Raw genomic sequence first — 11,288 nt, forward strand, 5'->3', positions numbered from 1 at the left:
ATATGGGGACAAATTTTGGTCTCTTGATCTTAATATTACAGCTATTACACAGGGCCTTTAAGAATTTACCATCTGTATGAGAATGGTGATGCACCTTTTTATTTGTATCTGAAAATTCAGAATCACATAGTGGGCATTTTTCTGCATTGTTGAAATCTTCAATCTGATCATCTGTTAAAGGCAACATAGGCTTTGATTTTAATAAGATCTTAGATGCTATGTCACGGCACTCGTTTTCTATTCTATGTGCAAATTCTTTGATGGCATCTGCTCCCATGTATAAATATTCTTTACTAACAACCCCATCCTGTACAACCACATAATAAAAACTAGAAGGTTCATGTAGCTGGTATGGTGTGATTGAAGAATCTTCAGGATCTGGATTGCAGGATGCAAGAGGTTTGAGATTTGATTCAAAATCATAGACAATATATGCTGGGTGTTCCAACAAGGCTTCAAACTTATTGAATTTTGCTTTTTCACTTGGCATTGGCATCACCATATGAACAGGTTTATGGTTCCCACAGTATTTCAGATGCTCAATTAACTTGTTTTTTGCAATTTCTGCATTTTCTTCCCGAACCCCATTTACCATTTTTTGACCATCAAATACAGTCAAACATCTTCTGCACAACTTGAATATTCTATGAGTTTTGTCTAGTTGTTTTCTGACTAAAGCCTCAAGATTTTTTATCAGAGTATAATGATATGTGTCATCCCCTTCAATTAAGAGCAGATCAATCGCAACAGCAGAATCATCATCAAGTGTACTGATTCTGAGAGGTGCTATCAAGCAATTGTCACGACCGGTGGAACAAATAAATACGTTAATAGATAATTGTTTGCCATTGATATGCCTGGCTCTTTTTTCAAATTTATCAATATTCTGAACAGACATTGGATATTCTAAGCCCTCCATTGCCTCGTCAAATTGATGTTCATGTTGTTTGTAATAAGTTATTCTCTGAGGATTCCTTGAAACTGGATACAAAGCAGCTAAAATACACCACAAAAAACATTTTTCATCATTATTTTTAATATTAACCACAGCTTGTTTGTTTTTAATATTGGCAGGTAAAGGCACATATGTGGAACCTTGTAATGAGTTAAATTCGGAAATATTAACATATAACTTGTGTGGGGAGCCGCATAGGCTCCATCCAGACTCTTTTGCAGCAAATTCAGAGTGTTTGATGTTCAATTGATCCATCAAACTGCTTATTATTGTGTCTGAATTTGCATTTGAATATACCGGTACAGTTTCTGTTATGTGGGGCTGTGTAAATTTTGTGCCGTTTGGTTTCTTATATTGAGTAAACAATTTGAGGGACAGCTTATAAGAGCCATTTTGTGCATTAAGAATTGCCTGCAGATCAGAATTTATACTGTTCAAAAAATTCTCAATGCCACATTTTGGCTCTGATACAAACGGATAATCTCTTAATTGGCCATTAAAACTGCTACGGATATGTGGTGCATTGCGTGGCTGCTTTGCAGGTCCAGCATTAACAGGTGCTTCATGCTTCCTTTTCAGACCAGATGTAGATGGTTGTGTTGATGACTGTGCAGAGCAAGTATCTTTATGTTCCATGTTATATTTTCCATGGCATTTGGGGCATATTTTTGTGGGAGTTCTGTATTTGTCCGGGTTACAAATCTTTTGGTGTCTGGCCCAATTAGAGCTTAATATATTTTTATTGCATTGGTTACAATATTTTTGATTCGGCATTTTTGTTTGTTGTTTATTATATACAATTTCCCGGGATTCAAATCAAAATTCTATGCTGGATCAGTTGGGTTCAGCACTGTGCTTTGTGTGTGTGTATGTATATATGTGTGTATGTGTGTATGTGTGTTAATATTTTTGGCTTTGGTATTTATATAAAATTTCTTGGGGTTCAAATCAAAACTCTATGCTTAATCAGTTGGGTTCAGTGCAGACAAAAAAAACTGCATAGCTCTATGTCAATTAGTTCTTGAGATATTAATTATTTTGTATTTAGGAACCACTTTGGCCCCCCCTGCCAAAAATTGGCTTTTACTGCACCAGTGTATATTGTCTCTGTGACCTTAGGGTTATTCCAGTGCAGACAAAAAAAACTGCATAGCTCTATGTCAATTAGTTCTTGAGATATTAATTATTTTGTATTTAGGAACCACTTTGGCCCCCCCTGCCAAAAATTGGCTTTTACTGCACCAGTGTATATTGTCTCTATGACCTTAGGGTTATTCCAGTGCAGACAAAAAAAACTGCATAGCTCTATGTCAATTAGTTCTTGAGATATTAATTATTTTGTATTTAGGAACCACTTTGGCCCCCCCTGCCAAAAATTGGCTTTTACTGCACCAGTGTATATTGTCTCTATGACCTTAGGGTTATTCCAGTGCAGACAAAAAAAACTGCATAGCTCTATGTCAATTAGTTCTTGAGATATTAATTATTTTGTATTTAGGAACCACTTTGGCCCCCCCTGCCAAAAATTGGCTTTTACTGCACCAGTGTATATTGTCTCTATGACCTTACTTGGGTTATTCCGCCAAATTATATGCTTCAAGTCTCCTATACTTTGGTGGAGCCTGTTCAGGTTCTATCCCCCACTTGTGGGTTCCACTGCCAATCCAGCAATGGTGAAGAATCTGCACTGTGCCCTGGCTTATATAGATTTGCAGAGCCAATCAGAAAACACCACATCATCGCATTATGTCATACAATATTAATTGATTAAATAGTTACAACATGATGCAATAGAAGTGACCGGGGAGTAAATATGTATAGATGTGGGTAGGTGTGGGTACGGGTGGGTTAGGGGTGGGTAGGTGTGTGTGTGGGTGTGTGGGGTTGGGTTGGGGGTGGGTTGGGGGTGTGTGGGGGTGGGTTGGGGGTGCATTCAGAAACATGAGACCTTCTCAATATTTTTGCAAGTACTTTCTTCTGAGTGTACATCCCGTTTTTCTGCTGAGCGTACATGCAATCTAATACCGCAGCGCCTCCACGCTGAGGGGAGCGGAATTGTCTGGAACTAATCGAATAGAACTGCAGAAACTTTGCTAATAAGAATTGTTCTGCTCGAAGTATCGATCCGACCCCACCTGTTGCCAGCGCTGCGCCTCGGGAATCCGAGGAACTAGTTCAACAAGTATTGATCCGGTAATAAAACTGCTGAAGGTAAATAGAACTGTTTGCTTCCCTCTTGAGAATCAATATATTGATTTCCTAGCACGGGAGCTGAGAACTGTGTCAGTTAATATATTAATTCCGCCCGGGCAGTTAAGAATTTTATTTCTCTCATATCTTGAGAACTATAAATGCTAGAGACATGGGGTTTGTTGCTTTGGACTCAGCATGGCGAGATGCAACTTTTTAGTCTCTTTAAATTTTTCAAAATATCTTACAGTTCTCTAGATTTTGAATAACTTGCCTATTTTTCAAGATAGAGGTGTGAAAATTGTTTATTTGAAATCTAGAGGCTGTTTAGAAGTTTTGTTAATTTTGAATTTGAGATTTTTCTTCCACGAAACACTCCCTGATGACACCATATGTAGTGTTATTCTCATAGGAGAAAAATCATATGTTTATGATGTAAGAAATGAGAGGGTCACGGAGCAATTCTAGAGGGTCTCTGCAGGACCAGAAGTAGGCAAACCGGAAGTAAACCGGAAGTGGACCGGAAGTAAATATGTGTGGGTGTGGGTGGGCGTGGGTGTGTATGTGGGTGGGTGTGGGTGTGAGCATCTTGGCTTAATTTTAAGTATATCCAAAACAATATCAAAAAAAGCATATTTTTGACAAATTTATGGACAACAATCTCACAGAAGTGCCTTTTATAAGTATATGCAAATCAATCTGAGAAGCCTCTTCCTTTTCTCGGGAAATTCCCGAGGGCATTTTTACAAAAATCTTGGATTAGGCAGGGTTCCACACTAGATCGAAAAGCTCATATGCTCATGTTAAGCTAGTTTTAAGTATAGCTAAACCTGCTTGAAGAGGCTCTTCCTTTTTTTGTGCTGGTAGTATCATCAATACCACTACTTACCGACTAGACCATATTTGCTCCAATTAGTTTTGGAAATGTCAATGAGCAGTCTCTATTTGTTTATGTTCAATCATCAAGTTTATTTGTCTCCTTGCGATAGAAATCTTGAAACTCTTACTGTGTTTAAGAAAGAAGCATTCTAATGGCATGAAGAAGTCCTTTTAGTTCGGAATACAAAAAAACAGTCTTATTTTGAACATTTTCAAATTCTCAACAAGATCATTCGAGTTAACAGATGATATTCACAGGAATTCCTATTTAATATACGTACATACATACAGTCATAAATTATGTGATCTTTATTGTTCAGTCGAAAGAGGATTACGGGAAACGGGAATAACAAACTGTTCTGCAGCATGCATAACATACAAGAGGTAAAAAGCTTCATTATAGGAAAATTTTGTGTGACAGAAAAGTTACGACAACATAATTGAATTCATACTAGAAATGCCCTTTTCTCTATGCCAAAAATCATGCCGACCAATGTAATTTGACAAATTGATTTTCAATATCTGTCTAGATTTTTGTAGTCATCTTTAATTCCATGTTTCTCTTACAGACCATGGCCAAATTATTAGACACACCTCCAGATTTTATGCAAACATTTTAAGGAGATGTTATTATCTCATCTTAATTTTTTTTGTTATTCTCTATTTTGTTATTTTTTATTTTATTACATGAAATATAACATGTGAACCTTAACAAAAATAATTACTTGATACATTAATAATTACAAATATAATTTATTTCTGTGTTTCTTGAATATTAGTTACACAATGCCTATGACTGGAAGTCAATTTTAATATTTGGTTGAGCTGCCTTTGGCCTTTGTCAGTGCTTGGATTTGTCTTGGCATATTATCAATGCATGCTTGTACTGTTGCCTTCATATGAGGATGGTGATTCCACACTTGAATTATTTTTTCAATTAGGCCAATTCTCCTCGTACTTGTCTGCTTTGCCACTTCTTTTTTCACAAGGTACCAAACATTTGCAATTGGGTTTATATCTGAAGAGTTTCCTGGCCAGGGCAAGAGAGGGACATTTTCACTCTGTAGAAACTGTTTTATTGATTTTGCGGTATGGCATGAGGCTCCATCCTGCATGAATACGAACAGTTCTCCATTTGGGAACCATTCTCTTACTTGAGGTAGCAAATTTCTTCTAAGCACTTCCCTATACTGTTCTTGCCTCATTGTTCCTTGAACCAAAGACAGACGTCCTGTACCTTTTCCACTAATGACTGACCAAATCATAACTTTTATCGGATGTTTGACAGTCTGCACAACACAATCAGGATTATATTTTTCACCTAGTCGTCTTCTCACAAACTGAGATTTATTTCCTAAAATTTCAAACGGTCAGTAAAGCAAATAGATCTCTAAAAGTTCAAATCTTTTTCTTTGTGAGCTTTTGCCGAACAAAAATGTTTATGAATCATAGCAGGGATTAATTTTGGCTTCTTAGCAGGTCTGAGTGCCTTCAGGTTCATATCAGAGAGCCTACGCCTTACTGTTCTTTCAGATGCATGAACACCACTCTTTTCAAGTTTATCTTTAAGTTCTTTTGTACTCGCAAATCTATTTGTGAGACAAATGTTGCTCAAACAGCGTAAGGATCTTGGAGTAAAAATTGTTTTACGCCAACATCTGTCCTTCCTTTGTGGCTTACACTGTCCACCATATTGAATTTTCTTCTTTATTCGCCTCACAGATGTTTCAGACACATCAGATCTTCGAGAAATCTCTCGATTAGAGAATATTTTAGTCTTTATTAGTGTCTTAATTTCAGCAATCTTTCTCGGTGTCAAGTCACTTTTTTTTACCCATGACACTCTAATGTTAATAATTAAATTAAAAAAAAATATACCGACAGTGTACAAACACAATATCACTGCAAAATTTAGCACAAATACGATTCACTATTCGCAAGACGTCCTCCTCTCAAATCAGCTTGAATTGAACTGCGGCATGTTCGTTCAACATCAATGACGTTTGGTGTTGGTGTTAATGTTTGTAACAACAGTACCTCCTCTTTTCTTTATTGTTCATTACAATAATCAAAGTTCAGCCACAAATAACCCTATTGCAACATTTTTAATGTGAGAAAGTAAACGAACTGTTAAAAGTGTCCACTGTGTCTAATTACATTACTTTGTATTATTATTACTATTACTATTATTGTTGTGCAAGGAAGTGTATTTGTACGTATTACTCTTATTTGCCAGGGTTGAAATAACTTACAGGAAACTTTTCAGATAACTAATGGTCAATTTTGTATAATTTTCCCCTTCAAAACCCCTTATTAAAAAAAAAATCCTTAAAATTTGTTGGTTTTTAACACCATATATATATAGGTTTTCTATAAAAATACTTTTTCTAGTAAATGGCCGTGTTAAATATTTGAACAGTTTGATTAAAGCAAATAAAAAAAATATATAAATATACATTTTTCTGTTTCTGATACTGTATATATGAATCTACCATGGAAATGTTTGTTGAGTGTATTAACAAAATTATAATAATTTCAGTAGTTTTTATTCCAGTGAAAATAACAGTTTAATGATAATGACACTATTTACGGTTAAACATGATTAGTATTTTGCATATTTTTGAACACATAAGTTTTATATTTTTGCCTATAAATTTAAATCAAGAGAAATTTAAGTGTGTTTACAGTTTATATATTATATTTCCTTTCATATGAGCTTCACCCCATCAGTACATATACAGTATGTAACATTCTTATTCGTACACACGGATTTTCAAAGAAAATGCTTTAGTATCTGAAAGGAAATACACTCTTTTGAAATTGTTTCTTTACAATTCAATAACTAATATCATTAGGAACATAAAATCTTACCCAAATTCTGTATGAAAATAATAAATTAAATGAAACCGAAAGAGAAACATGCCATTTTTGTACAACTTTTCTAAGAAAGAAGAAAAAAGTATATTCAGAGCAAATTGACTGACAGTTCTAATACTTTGATGCGTATCCTTTGGCTTTAATTACTGCTTGACACCTGTTCTTCATAGAATTAACCAGTTTCAGAGCTTATTTTATTTCAATCGGCTTGAACAACAGTTTTCAACTCTTGGTTGGACTTGACGCCTGCTTTATGGACTCGCCTCTTCAAAATTACCCATAAATGCTCAATGGGATTTAAGTCTGGACTTTGAGCTGGTGTTTGTAGTAGTTTGGGCACATTCCATATTAGCCAATTTATGTTAACTCTGGCCGTATGCTTACTGTCATTGTCTTGTTGGAATTTGTAGATAGGCGGCATGTCCATTTTTTGGGCACTGTTGTACATTGTTCTTCAATATGTTCAAATAGACATTATGCATCCATGATACCATCAATAAACTGGATGGTACCAACACCTTTGGACGACTTACAGCCCCAAATCATTAATGAGCCACCACCGTGTTTAACTGTTGGAACTGTGTTAATGTGACCATTGTCTTTATTTGATTTTCTCCAGACCCTATTTATCCCATCTGACCCGTATATATTAATCTTGCACTTGTCTGACCATATGACATTATCCCAAAATTCCTGGTTCTTGTGGATGTGCTCTTTTGCGTGATGAAAGTCTATTCCTGCGATTCACCTTATTTACATACGGCCTCTTTCGTGGTAGTTGGCCATGATATCCATGCTTACACAAGGCACATCGGACAGTTTGATCGGACATCATCTTGCCAGCAACATTTTCTACCAACGATCGTAACTGAGGAACACTTAGTTCGGGGTTTTCTCGCACTCTTTTTAAAATAAAGCATTCATCACATTTATTCAACTGTCTCTCTTTTGGTTTTCTTGGCACATTCTGTGTTGAACCATCCTCTCTAAATTTGTTTACTATGTATTGAACTGTGGAGTGTGATTTATTGACTGTTTGTCCAATTTTTCTTAACAAATAACCTCTAAGGGCCAAATTTATAACATCCTTCAGATCGGAACTAAGTTCCTTCACCTTGCCCATTTCGAACATGCTACATAGACAATAGGCCTACAACAATACCTACACCAGCATTCCGCTTGACGGGGAGTGCACCTGCATGTTCAAACTTGTTACGAAGTTGCAAACTGCACAAAATCGCCCGAATAGTGGTGGTGCTGTATGCGAGGAAGATTGAAACTCTTGCCTGTACAAATAACAATGTTGCATGAAACAGCGTGTTTTTCTCTTTTTGCACAAATTATATGCTCTGTTTATACACTTTGAACATAAATTTTTATTGACATTTGTTGGTGAAACCTTCATTAACATTAATTTCCAGGTACATATGAAAATGATTATATTTACTAGTAGATATGACATTTTTCTTCGGAAATTCTGTGTGTACGAATAACAATGTTACGTACTGTATATTGTTTTTTTTCTTCTCCTTCAGTGATTCTGATATCTACAAAATCATATGTACATTATTCTATAAATTATTTAAATCTTGATTGAAATCGCTATTTAAATCAATCCCCTTTGATAAAAGTACATTGGTTTGTAACTAACTTTTTTATTATTATTATTATTATATATAGGGCCCCTTACTTTGCTGTGATACATGTAGTGCCTGCCCTGGATCCCTGTGTTGTGGCATGGAAGGTGACCTAGCATGTAAGTGCCACCACCCTTCCTGCAGAACAATTAATTGTTGCTGCTTTGAGATAAGGATACAAGAATCTCCAACTGGCAGTCCAGAACATAATTTGGAACCATAAGACTGAAAACTGGTAATTAAAGTTTAATATTAAATGTAAATACATGGAGTATCCACAATTTACGGACCTCATTAAGAATTTTTATGTATAAATGCTAGAAATATCAGTGGTTTTATCTTGCTTTTATTGAAAAAATGATTTACAACTACGGCTACCAGATTTACCAATTTAGTTGGAAAAGTCCTCTCTTTTTACTCAACTGAGCCTCCCCAGTGGCGTAGCGGTGAAGTCGACACCTTGTAATCAAGGGATCACAGGTTCGATACCTGGTCATGGCACAGTGATTTAGATCCCACTTTAAACTGTAGGTCCAATCCTGATTAGCCTTTTGTGCATAAAGTGGACTTTAAAATAAATCATTTTTTACTCTTTCACCTTTTTTTCTGACTGCAATCTGTTTGTTTCTTTGGAATGCCCCAAAAATAGGTGAAATATTTCCTTTTCTATTAAAATGAAATATTTATGCAGTCTGATGCAGTGCCATAATTTCATTTCACGATTTCTGAGTTTGTGACTTTGCACAAGCAGCTTCAGGAATGAAACAATTAACTCCTTTTTTATGATCCAGGTTTCCTTATTCCACCTTCAAATCATCTATCACATATTTATTTATTTTTGTTGATCATTAGTAACAAATAACTGAAAATATGGTAGCCTTATGCAGAATATCTTCTAAAAAATGAGCTGATGCTAATACTTTCTGTATTAGCCAATACTGTGAAGTATATTATGGTAATGTTATAAACAAATCTAATTATATTTCAATTTGTTTTAAAATTGCTGAAGTGTCAAAATATTGGAACTGGTATTAATGGTAACCAATAATAGTGTGGAAAGGTATTGGTACAAGTTTTTTTTTTCTTGTTTTTACATGTATAAACTGGAAACTGAACAGTACATATTAAATATGGAATGTTTTATATATATACACAGTCTAATGCAATTAGTGTGCCTTCTTAACTCTAATTATTCAAGTGAATGACTTATTTGGTCACTTTGTACTAGGGCTGAGCCGATACTTTCTGCAAGTCCAGCAGGGTGTCTACCAGTCCGGAAAAGTCAGTGAATTTACTTTTTCTGGAAAAGTCAGTGAATTTACTTTTTCTGGGAAAGTCAGTGAATTTACTTTTTCTGGAGAAGTCAGTGGATTTACTTTTTCTGGAAAAGTCAGGAAACTACTGTTTCTGGAAAAATCAACATTATTGTAGTAGTGCACTAAAAGTAGGTTTTTGAACAAAGAAAAACAGGACAATTAAAATTAAATTTGTTGTGGATAAACAATACTTCAGATTGATTGATTAATTTGCTTTATTTTACTTTGCTTTCTGTGCTACTTTTGGCTAATATGTGAAGATGGGGATGAGTGATGATATGATGAAATTGATGAATGGACACTCACAAACATCCATGCCCAGGCCAGGATTCGAACCCAGGTCCGCTGGCATCATAGCATGATGTGCTAACCACTGCACCATGGGGACCGGCAGTACTTCATATTGAAACACTGAGTATTACAGTACTACAGTAGAAATTGTATGTTAAGTACTGTAGGAAAAAGGCATGTTTTGAACTATTTTCATGTAGAAATCTATTAGTGTGAGTGGCTTGTGGAATTTGTCACTGCCTTGTTGCAATTTTTAGGTTGTTCAGGGTATTAGAATTTTATTACTAAATTTTGCTATAATTATGTATTACTTATGCTAATAGAATAATTCTTCGTTAAAAGTCAATCCTTTTACATGTGAAGTAAATATTCTCAAAATTTGGTTCAGTGGGATTCGAAGTGTGGTGTTAGTCAAACTATAGTGACTTTCTTACACACATATTTAAATAATATATGAATGCCCTAATGACTTTAGTCTGGAAAACCTAGGAAAGTCAGGGAATTTTGTTTTTACAAAATTGTAGACACCCTGTCTAGTAGAATTTTCAATGCAGGCTCGACCAGGATTGAACCTGAGTTAGGTTAGGTTAGGTTGTTAGCCCAGGTTCACACCACACTTTCGCAAGTCTAAGAATTCTGACAATTATGCAAAATTCATGATTTTCATTATATGTGCAACAACATTGTGCCGAGAAATGGATTAAATGATTGTAGTGTGTGAAATTACGAATATTTTAAAACAAAACTCTAGTAAGATGGATACAACTTGTACATTAAAATTTATAAATACTTTGGATTGTTATAATTTTCAAGTATTGGTATGAGTGGTAATATGAAATAGTGTCAACACTGGTATTAGTGGTATCGACTCGGCCCTACTTTTTACTGTTAAATCCTTAGTGTGTGTCAAGTTGAGACTTTTAATGCAACATGTTTTCTTGTATGTATATTTTATCATACATTGACACAGTGTGAATTTTTTACTGTTTTGCTGTGCAGTTGTTACATGACACTATATTTCCTGTATTTTTGAAGCTGATGTATTTTCATGGTTTCCGTATATAGACTTTTGCATTTTCATGAAAACATCTGTGACCATATGTGTACATAAATGAACAGATGATTATTGTTAATTTGTACAAA

At 35.1% G+C, this 11,288-nt stretch overlaps 1 protein-coding gene across 2 annotated transcripts in view; it reads left to right on the forward strand.

Moving 5' to 3' along the window:
• Positions 1-11,288, forward strand: part of LOC146002491 (uncharacterized) — a 29,959-nt gene extending 18,671 nt beyond the window's left edge. For both annotated transcript variants that reach the window (XM_083140371.1, XM_083140372.1), the window contains exon 4: positions 8,582-11,288. In XM_083140371.1, coding sequence (XP_082996497.1) covers positions 8,582-8,761 — 180 coding nt within the window. In that variant the 3' untranslated portion in view covers positions 8,762-11,288. The remainder of the gene's footprint in view (positions 1-8,581) is intronic.

This window comes from Lepisma saccharinum, chromosome 18 (genome assembly GCF_977018435.1).
Source record: "Lepisma saccharinum chromosome 18, izLepSacc3.1, whole genome shotgun sequence".
NCBI classification, from domain to species: domain Eukaryota; kingdom Metazoa; phylum Arthropoda; class Insecta; order Zygentoma; family Lepismatidae; genus Lepisma; species Lepisma saccharinum.